General features: G+C 46.2%; 1 protein-coding gene across 2 annotated transcripts in view; it reads left to right on the top strand.

Moving 5' to 3' along the window:
* The window catches only part of DNTTIP1 (deoxynucleotidyltransferase terminal interacting protein 1), a 22,665-nt gene extending 3,547 nt beyond the window's left edge, over nucleotides 1-19,118 (top strand). Inside the window, exons 4-13 of one of the 2 annotated variants that reach the window (XM_025875640.2) lie at nucleotides 2,423-2,521; nucleotides 8,672-8,740; nucleotides 8,981-9,037; nucleotides 9,296-9,354; nucleotides 10,452-10,497; nucleotides 12,531-12,589; nucleotides 12,691-12,751; nucleotides 16,995-17,066; nucleotides 18,589-18,644; nucleotides 18,758-19,118. In XM_025875640.2, the coding sequence (XP_025731425.1) occupies nucleotides 2,423-2,521; nucleotides 8,672-8,740; nucleotides 8,981-9,037; nucleotides 9,296-9,354; nucleotides 10,452-10,497; nucleotides 12,531-12,589; nucleotides 12,691-12,751; nucleotides 16,995-17,066; nucleotides 18,589-18,644; nucleotides 18,758-18,896 (717 nt within the window). In that variant the 3' untranslated portion in view covers nucleotides 18,897-19,118. The remainder of the gene's footprint in view (nucleotides 1-2,422; nucleotides 2,522-8,671; nucleotides 8,741-8,980; nucleotides 9,038-9,295; nucleotides 9,355-10,451; nucleotides 10,498-12,530; nucleotides 12,590-12,690; nucleotides 12,752-16,994; nucleotides 17,067-18,588; nucleotides 18,645-18,757) is intronic. The other variant, XM_073880344.1, reaches the window with a different exon arrangement.
* The last annotated feature ends 21 nt before the right edge of the window (nucleotides 19,119-19,139 follow it).

Here is a 19,139-nt window from a genome sequence, read left to right as displayed (position 1 = left end):
TCTCAATAAATAAAAATCTTAAAAAAAAATAAAATAAATTTAAAAAAATAAAAATAAAATCCCTCGGTGAGCTCTTGAGTGGCTCAGTCGATTAGATGTCTGATTTCAGCTCAGGTCATGATCTCGGGGTTTAGGGATCGAGCCCTATGTCAGGTTCCCTGCTCAGCGGGGAGTCTGCTTCTCCCTCTGCCCCTTCCCTCTGCTCGTACGTGCACGCGCGCCCACTCACTCCCTCTCAAATAAGTGAATGAAGTCTTTAAAAAAAAAAAAAATGGAAAGGAAAACATTTTTTCCTCAAGAAAATTTCTCTCCAGAAGCTCGTACAATTTTGTATTTATCCCAGCAGCATTTGCGAATCCCTTATGCAGGACCAGATTTCATTCCTAGGTCCAGAGTCCACTTACAGTCACCCCTGTATATTCATCACACTGCCCACCTCACAGGCTGGCTGTAAAGAATCCAGATTGTTTTAGCTAGCTTTCACTTAGCCAGTAATCAACATTGAACGCCAGTATTAATCTCCAGTTCTTAGGGTTTTTGTTTTTGGTTTTTTGGGGTTTTTTTTAAGATTTTATTGATTTATTTGAGAGAGAGAGAGAGCATGAGAGGGAGGAGGGGCACAGGGGGAGGGAGAAGCAGACTCCTTGCTGAGCATGCAACTGTTTGTGTTTGTTTTTTTTTTAGATTTATTTATCTATTTGAGAGAGAGAAAATGTGAGTGGGGGCCGGGGCAGAGGGAGAGAGAGAAGCAGGCTCCCCATTGAGTGGGGAGCCTGATGTGGAACTCCATCTCACGACCCTGAGATCATGACCTGAGCTGAAATCAAGTGTCGGACACAAACAGCTAAACCACCCAGGCTCCCCAAGCATGCAACTCTTAATCTCAGGGTCATGAGTTTAAGCCCCAGGTTGAGGAACGTGGAGCCTACTTAAAATTAAAAAAAAAAAAAAAAGAAGAAGAAGAAAAGAAAAGGAAAGGAAAGAAGAGAAAGGAAACAAAGTACGTCCCCATAGTTGTCTCCCACAGTATATAGGTACCAGAATTTTTCTGTGTGACGCTGTCTTCTGGAGACACAACTTGGACTCTTACTATAAATGTGTTCCTAGTGCCTCCATTTGGGACCATCACCTGTCCTTCAGTGTTTTCAGGCTCTAACTGTCCCTCTTCCACAGTGGAGGAACCTTCTGCCTTCCTTTCCCCAGCTGATTGGGACTGCTGGTGTCCTGGGGCCCTGGCCAGGTCTCATGCCACCCATCCCACACATTTCTTTCGGATTGAGCAAGGTCAGAATTCAGTGAGGACCTTCTACTCTCAGGATCTTTTCTGGTCTGCCCTGGGCTGTTCACTGAGGGCACTGGCATTCTTTTTTCCTTCTACAGAAGTAATATAGGTATATTATAAAAATTGAGAGACTATAAATAAGCAAAAAAAGAAAGAAGTCATCCATAATGTCACCACTGTTTTTTGTTTTTGTTTTTGTTTTTTTTAAAGATTTTATTTTATTTATTAGAGAGAGACACAGCGAGAGAGGGAACACAAGCAGGGGGGGAGTGAGAGAGGGAGAAGCAGGCTTCCCACTGAGCAGGGAGCCCGATGCAGGGCTCAATCCCAGGACCCTGGGATCATGACCCGAGCTGAAGGCAGACACCCAACAACTGAGCCATCCAGGTGCCCCACCACTGTTAATTTAATATATATCCCTGTAGTTCTTTTGTCTTTCTCTGTTTGCTTTTTGCTGTTTTAAATAAATAGGCTCGGGCACCTGGGTGGCTCAGTTGGTTAAGCGTCTGCCTTTGGCTCAGGACATGATCCCAGAGGCCCGGGATTAAGTCCCACATCGGGCTCCCTGCTTCTCCCTCTGACCTGCTTCTCCCTCTGACCCTCCCTCTCTCACACGCTCTCTGTCTCTCTCGCTCTTTCTCAAATAAATAAATAAAATCTAAAAAAATAATAATAATAAATAAATAGGCTCATTCTATACCAAACTGTTTGATACCTTGCTTCCTTCACTTAGCAACATATCATAAATGCCTTTTCATGTCAAAAACATACTCTCCTATACCATCCTTACTGTAATTTTTAATATTTGCATATTATTTCCTGGTATGGATATGCCATGATTTATTTAAGCTATAATTGACATTTAGGTTATTCTTCGATTCTGTACTATTTACACCTTAATGCTGTAATGGCCATCCTCTGGGCACCTCCATGATTGTTTTCCTCCTTAAGACAGGATAGAGTGGGGAAGTACAGCTGGGATCTGACTCTAGATCTGTCTGATCTGAAAGCCACATTCATAATCACTTTTCCCTTCTGTATGAGAGGAAGATAAAAGCTTCTCTTTTATATCCAGTTTCCTTCAAGTTGTTGCAAATTAGCCGGTCTTCTGACCTTGTCCTGTGCTGTACTTCTCCCTAGTTCTTCCAGAAGGCAGCACTGAATGTCAGAGACAATGTCGGGGAAGAGGTGGACGCGGAGCAGCTGATCCAGGAGGCCTGTCGGAGCTGCCTGGAGCAGGTGAGACCCAAGCAGACAAGAGACGCACAGCCGTAGGCCCAGGCTTAGTCCTCAGAGCTCTACTAAGAAGTGTGATCACTTCATTCGTGGTACTTGGGGTGATGCCTGACAAGCCACTAGCCTCCAGAGAGGGCCCAGAACTGTTGCTGACAGAAGGGAAGTGGCTTCTCTGTACCCTATACTGGGATCGATGCTTTCACATGCATTAGCTCATTGACACCCAGAAGGCATATTTTAATCCCTAGTTTCCAGATGAAGAAACTGTGGCTCAGAACAAGCAAGAGTTAGAACAGCTGAGGACTCTCTCACCTCTGCAAGTGGTGACTTCACTCTTCAAGTCACAGCCCCTTTTGGTACCGTGGGGCCTATCACCCTCTCTGCCTTCCTGCCTCAAGGGGTGTGCTCAGCAGAAATGACATCAAGTCTAAAAATGCCTGTGTTCCCAAAATAGAAGTGAACCTGTTTGTGTGTGTCAGCTGTTCTTATTAATAGGAATTGTCAGCATCACCCAGATTCTGTGCTTAACTGGGAAAACCACTAGCTGTCAGAGATGGAAATTTCTTCACATTCAGAGCCACAGAGGCTGGTTTGAACTTAGTTCTAGGAGGGTGATTCTCAGGAGATGAGAGAGTAATGTCTTCTGGGAGGTGGGCTGGCCAGCTGCTCAGGCACAGCCTCAGAAAAGAGCAAGACCAGGGCCTGAGCCTCAGCTTTGGAGAGGGCAGAACTCCATCCATTAGTGCAGTGAAAGCTGATCTGCTTCCCATGGTCTTAATTTAAGCCAACCAAACTCCTAAGAGGCCAATTCATCACTTCACTCTGCGACTGGAGTATGTTATAATCAGTTGTAACATCTGCTGATAATAAAACATGGCAGTTTGCTAATGTTCTTATAAGTTTGAACTGAATCAAGATTAAATTGGTAAACCTTCAGTCTCAGTTGCATCCCAGAATGCTTTCTTGAGTTTATTTACCTCTCCAGCTAATATATATTGTGCGCCATTTCTGTGCCAGGCCCCAGCTGCACTGTGCAAAATGGACACAGTCCTTACCCCCAGGTCCCTAACATTACTCCAGTAATCATTCAATAGATCTGGAATTACGAACTGTTCTAAGTGCTATGAGCATAGGAGGCAATGAAGAGAGTATACAAGAAGGTAGAGAGCCCGGGGGCAAAAGGGAGCAGAGTGCATCCAAGGGACAGAAAGAAGCCAGTGTTGCTGGTTTTCAGAGGGCGGAGAGAATGATACGTGGTGAGGTGGGAAAGGTACGCAGGGGCCAAATCAAGCCAAATTACAGGTGTGGAGTTTGAAGCAGAAGAGTTGCCTACTGAGATTTGCATTTTGAGAGATCACTCTGGCTGCTCTAAGGAGATTGCTTTGGGAGTCTGCTCTGGAGATTAGAAGGGCAATGCATGAAACTCTTCAGGAGTCCCCGGGAAAGATGAGATGGAAGTGAACGGGGCATGATCTCTACTCCATGGATGGGTACACCTTTCCAGTCTCCTGAGTCCCCACATCCACCTCGTGGAGTCCCTTTGCCGGTATCAGTGTGACTGGGAAGCTGGAGTATGGAACAGATGGTGTATGGTCAGAGCACAGGAATCGAGCACAGGAAGGTGGAAAGCCCAAAGTTCAGCTGGAAACCACATGAGTCAAGAAACTTCGAACAAGTCTTTTGACCTTTCTGTTCCTCAGTTTCCTTCTCCCTAAAATTGGGAGTAAGAATCCACCACCAGTGGTTTGCTATGAGAATTAAATGAGAAAATATATGCACACTGCCTGTACCATGTGGGTGCATACAACACAGAACATTCTAGATATTAAATACAAGGGAGTTCTGTTCATGATTAGAGTACACAGCTGCCTCACAGCAGAGCCTGGCTTTCCGGTAGCCCAGCGTACTTGAAGTTCTTTGGGGTCCCCTCGTCTGAACTGCGCACAGGACTTCTTGTTGCGTGAAAAGATCCTTCACATTGGATGTGAGACAATTCAAGAAGGGTTTTTAGTTTGTTTGGGTTAAGACTTGGTTTGTTTGCACTTCTGACACCACATTGACCATCTCAGTCGTGCTTCGTAATCTCCTTAGCTACCCCTTTCTGGTGTTTTTTGGGGGAGAAATAGCTGATCTTATCTATAGCCCGTTGCCTTGCATTTTTTGTTTGCTTGATTTTGTTTGCATGGTAATTGTTTTTGTTTGTTCATTTTATTCATGTAATACATATCCATTAAGAAAAATTTGGCATGGTGGTTAAGAATGCAGGCTTTCTCTTGATCTGCAGTGTCCAGATATGAATCCTGGCTTTACCGCTGACTAGCTTTGTGACTCGAGGTGAGTTACCTCACCTTACTAAATCTCAGTTTTCTCATCTGCGAAATGGGTGCAGAGGTGCTGCATCATAGGATTGTTGTGAGGATTAAATGTGCTCATACTCTTAAGGCTTTTAGATCAGTAACAAGGACTCAGTAAATGTTAGCTACTGTGGGTTTGTAATAAAATTAGACTATAAATTATAAGGAAGAAAAAATTTCTCATAGTCTCACTGCCAGCAATAACTTCTATTAACATTTTGATGCATTTTCGTCGTTTACCTATGTATGTTTTTACACATGTGCATTCATTCACTGGGGCACTGGAAATGCAATGAGCAGAAACAGACCAGCCTGGAACCCATGGTCCCCTTCGACAGCCATGCTATTTCTCTGTTCTCTTTTACAGCGCGACTTTGGGACAGGGGGCTGTCGCTGGCTCCACTTTGTAACCTTCTGTTCATTCTTTTGCTCACTTTATTCAGTCCCCACCACTTCCCTGAAACCTCTCTTATATCAGGGTCCTCAGCAACCTCCATGTTATCAAATCCTGTGGACCCTAACTGTCCTCAGTTTACCCAGCTTCTTGGTGGCATTTATCACAGGGTCATTTCATGTTTCTTGGAACACTCCTTTCTCGGTTCCAGTGATTTGACTTTGCGTCCACTCCTCTTCAGCCTCCTGGACCAGCTTGCCTTCTCTTCTGTGGTTCGCTCTTATTCTAGCTGATTGCCTCCAGTCCTGTGGCTTTGAAAACAATTTAACTGCTGTTGATTCCCAGATGTGTATCTCAGCCCTGAGCTGCTTCACTCTTGCCTTCTTTCGATCCATTCTCACAGCAGCCAGACCCATCTTTTTAAAGATGAACCAGATTGTGTCGCTCTCCTCTTTAAAACCCAGGGACTGGCTCCTGCCTGTTTCTTTAACTTCATCTCATCCCACGCCCCCCCCCTTATTGGCTGTCTTCTAGCTGTATGGAATCCTTTCTGCTTCTCCAGTACGCCAAGCTCAGCGTCTTTGCACTTGCTGTTCTCACTGCCCAGCATGCTCTATCCTTAACTCTTAATATAGCTGCCTCCTTTTCTTCAGATTTAGCTCAAATATTGCCTCATCAGAGAGGCCTTCCCTGGCCACTCCATCTAAAGTAGTCCTCCTCGGGAAACCTGGGTGGCTCGTCGGTTAAGCATCTGCCTTTGGCTCAGGTCATGATCTCAGAGTCCTGAGATGGAGCCTGCTCAGCGGGGAGTCTGCTTCTCCCTCTCCCTTTGCCCCTTCCCTCCCCACCACATGCTCTTGCTGTCTCTCACTCTCTCTCTCAAATAAATAAATAAAATCCTTTTTAAAATAAAGTAGGGACACCTGGGTGGCTCAGTTGGTTAAGTGTCTGCCTTTGGCTCAGGTCATGATCCCGGGGTCCTGGGATTGAGCCCTACATCAGGCTCCCTGCTCGGCACAGAGCCTGCTCTTCCCCCTGCTTATGTGCTCCCTCTCTCTTTTTCTCTCTCTTTCTCTGACAAATAAATGAAATCTTTTTAAAAATAAAGTAGCCCAGGGGCGCCTGGGTGGCTCAGTCGTTAAGCGTCTGCCTTCGGCTCAGGTCATGATCTCAGGGTCCTGGGATCAAGCCCCGCATCGGACTCCCTGCTTGGTGGGAAGCCTGCTTCTCCCTCTCCCACTCCCCCTGCTTGTGTTCCCTCTCTCACTGTGTCTCTCTCTGTCAAATAAATAAATAAAATCTTTTAAAATAAAAATAAAAAAATAAAGTAGCCTCCCATCTCACTCCTTCCCCCACCTCCAGTTAATCTCCATCACCTTACTTGTTGATTTCTACCATTTATTTCAATCTGGAATTATTAATAGTTCATGACTTTATTTTCTGTCTCCCACCCCCACCTCTGCTAAAAGCTTAAGCTTTACAAGATTTGAGGCCTGACCTTGTTCACTGCAGTATGCCCAGCCCTAGAATATGACTCTTAATATGTGGACACTGAGTGTGTGCTGAATGTTGCGGGCGTGAATGAAGGAGGAAGTGAACAAATGGCAAACGAACAGGCAGGGTTCCTGCTCTCCTAAAACCTACAGCCTGGTTAAGCAGACAGGTATGAATTACAGTACCACAGAACGTGCGCATAATTCCACGCAGAGACTTGTGCACTCTTCATTGCAATGTTTGGAGGAGGTTTATGAGTCTAGTATTGGACTTAGCAACTGGGACCTCTACATATAGACACAAGGCAGACTGTTGTATAAATCTGGAGCTCAAAGGAGAGGCCACAGCTGAAGAGAAAAAAGTCATAGAGCCAACATTGTGTGTCAACTGTACTCAAATTTTCAAAAATTACAGTGTCATCAGTTTATAGATGTTAACTGAAGCTGTGAGCATGATGAGAGCAGATAGAATACCAAATGGAAGAAGACAGAATGAATCGCATTGAGGAAGATGAGCCAGCAAAGAAGGCTAAGAGAGAGTGGCCAGACAAGTAGGAAAACCAGGGAAGTGTGGCCATAGGAGCCGGTGGGAGAGAGTTTCCAGAAGAGGGGAGTGCTCAGGCCCATCGAATGCTGCTCATGGGAACACAACTCTTCACATAACCTACAGGGCCCTGCCTACCTTGCCACACTCCTCATTCACGCCTCTCTCCTCTGCCCATTATTTGCCAGGCCATCTTTTTCTTCAAACAAACCAAGTCTATTCCCACTTTGGGGCTCTTGCTCTCCCTGCTGCTGACACACTTCTCCTCAGCCCTTCTGATAGCTGGCTCCTTTTCCCTAGCCCAGCCCAGCCCAGCCCAGAAGGCTGCCTTCTCAGCACAGCCTCCCCTGACCACCTACTTAAAGCAGCCCTCCCCTCTGCTAATTCTCTGTCACATCTGCCTGGGGTTTTTTTCCTCCACACCATTTATCATGATCTGAAATTACCTTGTTTGTTTATTTGCTTATTATCCAGATTGCCTGCGGAGTATAAGCTCCACAAGACCAGGGACTGTGCATGTGCTATTTACTACTGTGTCCCCAGCCACTTCTGTACTAGGGGCTCAATATTTATTAAATGAAAAGCAGCGACTATTGAGGAATGTGTTATATTATTACATTTAGTTAGGAAAAATAATATATAGTATATATTTACATGGAAAAAAGTAATGAAGAATTTACATTGAAATATTAACAGTAGTCTGTGGATACAGAGATTTGTTTTTTTTGCATAGTTTCATCTTTAATTTTTCAGCAATGATCATTAATTATAGTTGACCTTTGAACAAGGTAGGGGTGAGGGGCGCCAACTTTCTGCAGTGGAAAATACACATATAAACTTTTTCTTTTTTTAAGTAATCTCTGCACCCAATATGGAGCTCGAACTCATGACCCCAAGATCAAGAGTCACGTGCTCTACTGACTGAGCCAGCCAGGCGCCCCCATATATAGACTTTTGACTCCAAAAACTAATGGCTTATGTTGACCAGAAACCTTACCAATAATATCAACAGTTGATTAACACGTATTTTGTATGTTATATGTTTTTTAGATTGTATTCTTATAATAAAATAGACAAAAGAAAACGTTACTAAGAAAATCATAAGGAAGAGAAAATACATTTGTAGTACTGTACTGTTTTTATCAAAAAAAAAAAACTGTGTTAAGTGGGCCCGTGCGAGTCAAACCCATGTTGTTCAAGGGTCAACTGTACTTAAGTTTTTTTAAAAAAAAAGTAGATATCTATGTATATGCATATCTCAGAGTGCCTTTGTACTGGCCATGAAAATATTTCAACCCAGTTTGGAGTTTTAACCCAGCAGTTACCCACCAAAATAGTGACTGTTAACACTTGATCTTTTCCCTTCAGGCTAAATTACTGTTTTCAGATGGAGAAAAAGTAATACCCAGATTGACCCATGAGCTTCCAGGGATAAAGGTCAGAATCACTGGGTCTGGGGTGTTGCCAGGGGAGACCAATGAGGCTGGGAGGCAGGTGAACTCTGTGGGCCCAGGGAGCTTCCACATACTACCCATTCGTAGGACCAGGTCCAAATGAGGCCCGGCCCGGGGAGGGGCTGGATGGTATAGCCCAGGGCTCTGTCTTCTGCAGCCCCTGGGGACCTGCCGATCCCAGGCACTGGCTCTCCACTGACCTCTCCCTTCCATTTTCCTCCAGCGTGGCCGACAGACAGAAGAGGAATGTGCCCATCGAGGAAGCCCCGTTCCCAAAAAGGTAACTCATCTCCATGTTTTCTGGCTGGGAAAAGGCCCTATAACTCCAGAAGAAGGTAGAGGGCTTCCTCCATGCACCGGGGGGCCTTTCTGGCATGAGAGGTAGGCCCCCTGGAGATTGTTAACTCTCCTTGTTCACTCTGAAACCTCATTTGGTCTCTTTGGAAAACCATCTCCACCAAGTGACCCTGGACCTGCCAGTGGCATGGGGTGGGGCTTCCCACGTGGTCAGGCCTCTGACAGCTGTTTTTTCTGGCAGAGGAAGGGACGGCCTCCTGGACACATGCTGTCGAACGATCGGGCAGCTGCCAGCATGGTGTGAGTAGGGGCCAGCAGTGCAGGGAGAGCAGGGAGGGGGTGGGCCTGGAGGGAGAGAGGCCAGAGCTCCTCACCTGCCGAAATCAGATCCAGCTGTTTAAGTCACCTTGGAGGAGGGTTAGTCTGGTTTGAGGGGTGGGGAAAGAAGGCTTAGGGAGGACACTATTTTATCCTGCTTTTGCCCCAGAACTGTTTAGCCCAGCTTCATTAAATACCAGACCTGTTTTTATTGTTAGTACACCTTGAATGCTCATAATGTGCTGTAACTGCTCTAAATATCTTATATACTTTACCTTCTAATCCTTACAGCCACCCTCTAGTGAAGGTATTGTTAATTTTGTAAATCAGGAGGCAGACTCAGAGGGGCGCCTGGGTGGCTCAGTCGGTTAAGCATCTGCCTTTGGCTCAGGTCATGATCCCAGCGTCCTGGGATCGAGCCCCGTGTTGGGCTCTCTGCTCAGCCGGGAGCCTGCTTCTCCCTCTGCCTGCTTGTGCACTCTCTCTCTCTCTCTCTCTCTGATAAGTAAATAAAATATTTCTTAAAAAAAAAAGGAAACAGACTCAGAATTTTTGTCCAAGGTCAACCAGCTAATAATGAGCACAGTTGTACTACAAAGGTTTTTGAAGCAACAGAGTCTTTTCTTCAAATAAAACTTTATGTGGAAGTCTAATCGAGACAGCCACACCGGTTTGGTTGGGAGCAGCGGGGACAGTCTGAAACCACTGGCTTAGGAGATGGAGCAGTAAGGCCGTCACAGCATGGCTTACCCCCCCCCCCTGCCCCGTACCTGCCTCTCCGAAGCAGCTGTGCGGCTCGCAAACACAGGACGGGGGCAGCTGCTGTTGTTCCCTCCTTTTCACAGAGAAGGAAACGACATCTCAGAGAGCTTCCTGGATCCGCCCATGTGGCTAGGTAACCTCAGAGCCAGTCCTAGAATGGCGTTTGCCTTTGTACGTCCTCCAATGGCTTACCAGGAGGAAGGACCGCCAGGGCCAAAGCGAGAGTGTGTGAGGAACTTCCGCCACCACCAGCAGGCTTTGTTCCAGTCCTAGGCCTCACCTCAGGGAAGTCACCTTTCTTCTTTCCTTCCAATCAGATGGAAACCAAAATCCTGTGAACCAATTCGCCGAGAAGGCCCCAAGGTATGATTATGTGAGCATGGGAATGACCGCTATCCCGGGGAGACCCACCGTGAGGGCAGGGGCTGAGGGATGTGCACATGCCATTCCAGAGCCACCCCACCTGTTCCCCAACCCCCACCCTGCACCCGCACCCCCCCGGCCTCCCAGAAGGATCTTAAACAGGGATTGGAAGTAGGGGTGCTTGGTAGAGGACAGGCCCTGCCCTAAATCTTTTGTATGTCATCTCGTTTAATCTTTATAACAATCTTATGAGATAGATTCTGTTACTGTTCTGTGGTGTAGCATATTAAGTGTAGTTATCGTATACACTTAATAACCTTGAACTTATATTAAGGCTCAGAGACCTGCCCAGAGTCACATAGCTGCTAAATGGTCATGCCAAGTCTCAAAGCCAAGGTCCATTGCCACCAGAGGCTATGCTCTTAACCATTAGCCTCTGTTGCCTCCAGAACAGTTGTTTGCAAGCTCTTTTAGCAATAGAATCCTTTCTTCAAATAAAATCACGAGTGGAAGCCCAGTAAGGTAGGTGAAAGCTCCACTGGCCTGGTGGAGGCTCTGTCCAGTAAAAAGGTTCCACTGCCGGTGGTACTGACCATCTCGGCTCTCACACCAGTGACCCTGCCTTCCGTCTTAAACTCTGCTCCCTTCGAGCCAATAATCCTGCATTTCCCTGATTATTCAGTAACTCTCCAGACATCCTTTCTCTTTCTCATGAGTTCCTCTTCCTCAGCAGTGACCCATATACATGGACGTCCCTCAGAATTGTCTCGCTGGCCCACTCCTGCCTGTAAAATTTCTGTGAATGCTGTCAATCATTCACTCTTAGGATTTCAGGGACCAGTGTATGCTGAAGTCACCATACCTTTATCCCTCACGTCTCTTTCTGCTTTAGAATTTACGTCTCCTACCATTTGCTAGACCTCCCTGCCTGGAATTTCTGTAGCATTTCAAACTCAGCCTATCCAAAATTGCAGTCAGAATCTTTCCTCGTAGACCTTCTTTGGCATTGTCTGCTTTAGTCATCTTTCCCTCTTCCCGTCTAGATCCACTCGAGTCCTGGCTGATCCCACCTCCCACATAGATCACAGCTCCTCTTCCCTCCTTGTCATCCTTACTGCCATCTGAGCTCAGACCCTCATCTTCTCTCAGAAATGCTTTAGTACAGGGGCGCCTGGGTGGCTCAGTCGTTAAGCGTCTGCCTTCGGCTCAGGTCATGATCCCAGGGTCCCAGGATCAAGCCCGGCATCGGGCTCTCTGCTCAGCGGGGAGTCTGCTTCTCCCTCTCCCACTCCCCCTGCTTGTGTTCCCTCTCTCGCTGTGTCTCTCTCTGTCAAATAAATAAAATCTTAAAAAAAAAAAAAAATGCTTTAGTACAGCAACCTCTAAACTGCTCCCAGCCTATAGTCTTGCCATTTCGAATCCATTAGCCATGTGTGGGCGAGTGAACTGTCTTTAAAGCAAATCTGGGTCTCCCTATTTAGAGACCTCAGTGACTCCGCATGACCTACAAGATAAAGTGCAAACTCCTAAAAGCAGCACGCCCAGGCCTCTAGCCCCGTCTGTCTCTTCAACCTCCTCTCTTGCCACTCCCTAATCCGTGCTCTCTCCTTTTAGCTACACGGAATCGCTCGTGGTCTCTCCGGCCTGCCAAGCCCGCTCTCACTTCCTCCCATTTATACTGTACTGCCCTTTCTTCCTCCCCGCTGCCCTTCCAGAATTAATCAGGGAATTACCTCTGCAAGGGAGCCTTCCTGTTGCCCTCCCCCATGGCATCCCTCTCAACTGGCATCTCTATCCCTGCCTGTCTCATGCTGGCATAATTATAATTTCTGTGGCCCCCAGAAAGCAGAGACTGTATCTTACTCATCTCTTTATCCCCAGTGTCTAGCCCAGCATATTGTCAATACTTGGTTTCTTGAATCAGCTGTTTGGAATAGTGGACAAGGATGGTGGTAGGAGAAGGCAGGAAAAGAGTATTTCCGTCCTGCCCACCAGGTAAACCTCACCCTCACCAGCCTCTCTCTTTTGCATAGTGGGACCCAGCCCGGCTGAATGAGTCTACCACGTTTGTGCTGGGATCTCGAGCCAACAAGTAAGTTCCAGAGCTTTGGCGCTGAGGGAGGGGACAACTTGGGGGCCTACCCCTAGGACTGCAGCTGCTGGAATCCTTACCACCCCTCCATTCCTTTTCAGGGCCCTGGGGATGGGGGGCACCAGAGGAAGAATCTACATCAAGCACCCGCACCTCTTTAAGGTAGGTGAGTGCTGCGAGTCAGGCAGGCCGTTGCAGTGTGTGCGGTGGGAGCTGTGGATGGCACAGAGAAGCTTGGAACAAACACTCATCTGGGACTCAGGACTTCTGTGTTCTAGTTACCCCTCTGCCCTTAACCTTTACCTCTTGTAATTTACTGAACATCCTGCCCCTCAGTAACAACTACTTTCCTAGTGTGCTTATTGCGGACCACACCGGGTTTCAGGTGCTGCACTTACTTTATCTCAGGGAGCTATCCGTTAAAACAGAGATAGCTCTCATTGTTTTACAAATTAAAACATAGGGGCGCCTGGGTGGCTCAGTCTAGGCGCCTGCCTTCAGCTCAGGTCATGATCCCAGCGTCCGGGGATTGAGCCCCCCATCAGGCTCCCTGCTTGACAGGAAACCTGCCTCTCCCTCTCCCACTCCCCCTGCTTGTACTCCTGCTCTCGCTCACCCTCTGTCAAATAAATAAATTTTAAAAAATTAAAACATAAAAAAACAAAAACGGGGGTAAAGAAAGGCTAAGTGACTTGCCCAAAGTTACTCAGCCAATAAGTGATGAGTAGGATTCCAGTCTGGGTCTGTCTTCAGCAAAGCCTGAGCTCTTCCCCATTACCTTATTCAATTGTCTATAAAATAAAGAGGTTGGAGCAAGGCAGCAGTTCTATCCCTTTTCAAAGAGAGGTACTTAGGTCTCTACTATTTAAGAAAATAATGGAGGGGCATGATATCAGTCACCCTCTTAAATGAATTTGTGTTTCTTCAGTCACAAAAGTATCCAAATATATTAGAACATAGCACATGTGTGTTCAAGACATGTTCTTGCACCCATCCGTAAGGCTTGGGGTCCCAGAATTACGGCTCTGTCTACTACATTCTGTGCAAGTTCAGGTTCTTTGAAGGGTGGACCTTCTTCTTCCTTTTAAGTCTTACATCCTGAGATCCTCAGCACTGAGACAGTGTGACCTACTTGCTACTTCATTTTCCTTTCAGTGTCTTCACTCCTGCTGTTCCCTCTGATGACCTTCCCCCCACCCCCGGCTTATATCTCTGCCTGACTCTTCTGTAGGATCCACCTCTTCCAAAACCCTTCTTGCATCATCCCCCAAGTGTATGTGCTCTGGAACCTCCTTGGAATTCCAGTAGCACAATGGTTAAGAGTATGGTTTCAGTCCTGGTTCCGCTACTTAGTAGCCATGTGACCTTGGGCAAGTGGCTTCACATTTCTTTTTCTCTTTCTTTCTTTCTTAATTCAGTTTAGTTAACATATAGTGTATTATTAGTTTCAGAGGTAAGATTTAGTGATTCATCAGTTGCATGTAACACCCAGTGCTCATTCCATCAAGTGCCCTCCTTAATGCCCATCACCCAGTTACCTCATCTCCCCACCTCCCCTCCAGCAACCCTCAGTTTGTTTCCTAGAGTTAAGAGTCTCTTATGGTTTGCCTTCTTCTCTGTTTTTATCTTATTTTATTTTTCCTTCCCATTTCTGAGCCTGTTTTGTTATCTACAAAAACAGAATGATACAGTCCAACCTTACAGGATTGGTGGAATTAGGGAAGAGTGCAGTAAAGCTCCCAGCACACTGCCTGGCACATAGCAAGGGCTCCGTGAGTGTTTGATATTACCAGCACATATTCCCAATTCTTTGATCTGCCTTTTGTAATAAACTGCCGACCCACACTCATTACCAGTGGGAACGATCTTGCACTATAATCTTTCCAGTCTAAGAAGTGGAAGGAAAATGTTTTTGTTGTTTTAATTCTCTGTTTGTGACGACAGGCATCTTTTCACTCACTTAGCATCCATTTGTATTTCTTCTGTAAACTACCTCTTGTATCTCTTGCCCATTTTTCTGTCTTCCTAAAGGCATTATTCAAATTTTTCTTTTCCTTTTTAACTTTTTTTTATTATAGAAATAATATATAAAACCCATTCTTACTGTAAAAAGACTCAATATGCAGAAGCTGACAGGGAACAAAACGCAAAGTTCCCTTCATTCTTGACTCCGAGTCTCCTCCCCTCGAGGCCACCACCGCCAGCATGGCAGCATCCTCCAGGCCCTCCCTGTGCACACACATGGGTGTGGGTGTGTATATGGCCTTCAGTGATATTTTATGTTGTTGACTATACGTGTTAATAGCAATAATACATCTATAACTACATATTGTTCTCTGATTTTATTTTTTTTCACCCAAAAATTCATTCATTCATTGAACACATATTTATTGAGTGCTGAGCATTCTCAAAGTGCTAGAGATATAGCAGTAAACAAAATGTGGACACACACAACTCCTTGCCTTCACAGAGCTAACATTCTAATACAGGGCCAGGTATGGCCTGTGGGCCAAATCCAACCAGGAGCCTGTTCTTGTCCAACTCGAATTTTTTATATTTTTAAAGGGTGATTTAAAAAAATAAAAATGGGGGTGCCTGGCTGGCTCAATCAGTGGAGTGTGTGACTCTTGATCTCGGGGTTATAAGTTCGAGGTCCACGTTGGGTGTAGAGGTTACTTAAAAATAAAATCTGTAAAAACAATTAAAAAAATAAAAATGGACGCCTGGGTGGCTCAGTTGGTTAAGCAACTGCCTTCAGCTCAGGTCATGATCCTGGAGTCCTGGGATCGAGTCCCGCATCGGGCTCCCTGCTCGGCGGGGAGTCTGCTTCTCCCTCGGACCCTCCTCCCTCTCATGCTCTCTCTCTCTATCTCATTCTCTCTCTCAAATAAATAAAATCTTAAAAAAAATTTAAAAATAAAAATGAAGGATATGCAACAAAGATGTATATGGCCAGCAAAGCCTAAAATATTTACTAGCTGGCCCTTTACAGAAAAAGTGAGCTGACCACTATAAATCTGTGGATGATATCTTAAAGATTTGTCCATGTTATTAAATTAAGTCTCCCTCATTTTATTTTTTTTTAAGGTTTATTTATTTATTTATTTGACACAGAGAGACACAGCGAGAGAGGGAATACAGCAGGGGGAGTGGGAGAGGGAGAAGCAGGCTCCCTGCAGGGCAGGGACCCCGATACAGGGCTCGATCCCAGGACGAAGGCAGACGCTTAATGACTGAGCCACTCAGGCACCCCCCTCATTTTATTTCTAACAGCTGTGTAGAATTCATAAAATGGCTATTCCATAATTTATTTCATTACCCCCTATTAGTGGATATTTATGTTTTTCCAACAGTTTTGCTATTATGAACAGTGCTATCCCAAACATCCCTTGTGTACATGTGTGGGTGATTCTGCAGGATACATCCCTGGAAGTGGGATTGAAATTGGGATAGAAAATGCATACTCTTATTAAATTTTTTTATTAATATTTATATTACTTGGGAAGTGAAATATTTACACACAAAGGGTAGTAACCATACAGATTTCTCAGCTTTGTCTCTATTTCAACTGTCCTACCTATTTTATAAAATCTACCTTTATTGAGCACTTTGTGTCAGATACTATCTTTACCACTTTTTATGCACTATCTCATTTATCCTTAACAAGCTTCTAAGTATTGATACTGTTTGTTTCACAGATGAAGAAACTGAGTCTCAAGGAAATTACTGCCCAGGTTGACACCATCTACTAAGAGGCAGGAACCTGATTTTTTTTTTTTTTAAGATTTTATTTATTTATTTGACAGAGAGAGAGAGAGGGAACACAAGCAGGGGGAGTGGGAGAGGGAGAAGCAGGCTTCCCGCGGAGCAGGGAGCCCGATGTGGGGCTCGATCCCCAGGACCCTGGGATCACGACCTGAGCCGTAGGCAGACGCTCAACGACTGAGCCACCCAGGCGCCCCAGAACCAGAATGTAAACCTAATTCCAAAACCAAGTTCTTAACCGCAGTGCTATTCTGCTCCCCCCAGAGCATGACCTGTCCTGATTTTTGTTTCGGAAAATATGGTCACCATAACAGTTCATATGTGTGGTAAACTACCTCAGGTCATTCTTCGAAAAAGAGTAGAGCTCTAGAGTAATAGTCACCAGTCTGACCAGTTGCCAGAGTGCTGTGCTTTGAGAAAGGAAGGGGTAGGAAGTGTGCTAAAGTTCTGGGATTTGGGTCCCATCCCCTGGCCTCCTGGGCTCAGCTCCGCTTGCTGTGAAGAGGTTGGCAAGCCCTCTGCATTCACCAGGCTGGGACGAGGTCTTGGTGAGAGATGCTCAGGGGCTGAGAGATGCTCTAGAACCAAATGAGAAAAGTTCCTCCCACTAGGCTAACATCTGTGATTTCATCCCTTCCAGTATGCAGCTGACCCCCAGGACAAGCACTGGCTGGCCGAGCAGCATCACATGCGGGCAACAGGGGGGAAGATGGTAAGCACTGTTCACACATGCCCAGCCAGGGACCCACCCAGCCCAGGGGCCAAGGGTCCAGCTGTTGGTGGCACTTCCTTCCATGTCTGAGACTCTCAAAGCCTGATGAATGTGGAAAAGGAGACTTGCCAGGGTAGAGAGGGCCCCTTTCTTCACACTGAAGACCAGACTTAATCCCTGGATTCCCTTCCCACACACCACTCCCTCGCTCCCTCCTTCACCAGCCTTATTCAGACTATATTAGCTGTGCATAAGAATGGCAGGTGCACAGCACATGTAACACTACTTTTACCTCATGTGCCCATTGACAGATGGCTCTCACGGATCACCACCTCTTCCACCAGACACAGCTGTAGGATCTCCCCAACACAGTGCTCCAGGCAGCACCTCCTGTCAGTAGGAGTTAGCACATGCAGTGAAAGCTGTTTGCCACGCCTAGCAGCCCCTTCCAGAATCACCTCTGCTTAAAGAGTTCTTAGCTCATCAAGCAGCGACCTTGGGAAAACCATCCTTGCATGCGTTCTGAAACTAGCAGGGCTTTGTCCATCACCTGCGGTGTCCCCCACCTGAGGACTCAGTCCCACCGCGGGGACTGCTCCTGTTAGAATTCAGTGGCCTTGCAAACCAGTATACCATCTCCTTTCTGGCAAGGAAACAATCTTCTGTTTTACTACTCTACTTATTCCTACACCCTGTTTAAGAAGATTTTAGGGAACTTACCACATACATAAAATGCAAAATAACGTAAATAAGAAATAGATGGGAAGAGGAAAGACAGGATCTAACATTAAGCCATGAACAAGACTAGCTTTAAAAGGGGTGTTTTTTTTTAATAGCTGACTTGGGAAACTAGCACACTTCCATGGGTTTTTGCAAATTCAGCACTAGGCCCTTCTCAGGGACATCTCATTGGTTACATAGTTCACAGTGCTCATAAGATGACAGATTACTCAGGGGACACACACAGATTACTCCTGACCCTAAGACTAGAAAGAACTGTCTCCCCCAGAAGACTTGCCCATGTGATGAATGACATCCCCTGTGTGGTAAGTGCACGAGAGGGCTCTCTCCCCCTGCAGACCATGGCATTGTGCCGCAGCCGAGCTGCAGGCCCCTGGTAGGAGACAGCAGTGCAGCTTCTCACGTTTGCCCTTCTGCCACGAAGTTCAAACCCAGATCATCTCAGTTCCTAGAGTTAACATTACAGCTTCCTCCTCCTGATTCCCTGTTTCCATGTGTGTTTTGCTAGCTCTCTTGCGATTTCATTTTAAGCCACCCAGAGTCCTTTTTTAAAAGAGGAGGCGGCTGTAAGTCACCCATCTCCACTCCTTAACCCATAAATTTTCTATTTGAGTGAAAGGTTGTCTCACGGAGCTATTTTCCAGTCTCTCCCTACTCACTCTCCTAAACTGTGAATTATGCCCCTCTCCCTTCCAGCCCTTACATTAAGTACATGTTTAATAGTATTGTTGAGTTGAAATGAATCAGAGGCAGTGACCACTCTCCTTTGCTCCTGCCCCAGGCCTACCTCCTCATCGAGGAGGACATCCGGGACCTCGCAGCCAGTGATGACTACAGGTAAAGCCAGTCATCTAGATGTCCCCTGCGCCCCCCCCCCACAGTGGCCCCTTTGGGTGAGCCTGGGCCTGCACCCTCCTTGCTTCAACTCTCCTCCTCAATGTCTGTTCCAGAGGATGTCTGGACCTGAAACTGGAGGAGCTGAAATCCTTTGTGCTACCCTCCTGGATGGTCGAGAAGATGCGAAAGTACATGGAGACACTACGAACAGAGAACGAGCATCGTGCTGTTGAAGCACCTCCACAGACCTGACTGAAGCCAAGTCCCCTGGCTACACTTGGCAGCCCTCTTCCAAGGCCCTGTCACCCACTGAGGCCACTACTGGGACTGCTCCTGGATGGATCTCAGCGGCATTAAGCTGTGCCTGGGCCAGTCTGTAGTGACTCACTACAGAGCACCCCCAGACTGGCACGTGGTTCTGTATTTGTAAAGTTATCGGGTTAAGAAGCAATTAAACAGTTTGTAATAAACACAGTGAGCTAGCTGTGCAGTCTG

The sequence above is a fragment of the Callorhinus ursinus genome, unplaced genomic scaffold, assembly GCF_003265705.2.
Source record: "Callorhinus ursinus isolate GAN/ISIS: 27379988/994484 unplaced genomic scaffold, GSC_fseal_2.0 scaffold38, whole genome shotgun sequence".
Taxonomy (NCBI): Eukaryota; Metazoa; Chordata; class Mammalia; order Carnivora; family Otariidae; genus Callorhinus; species Callorhinus ursinus.
Note: the sequence above shows the minus strand (reverse complement) of the source record. Positions and strands in the feature narration are given on the sequence as shown.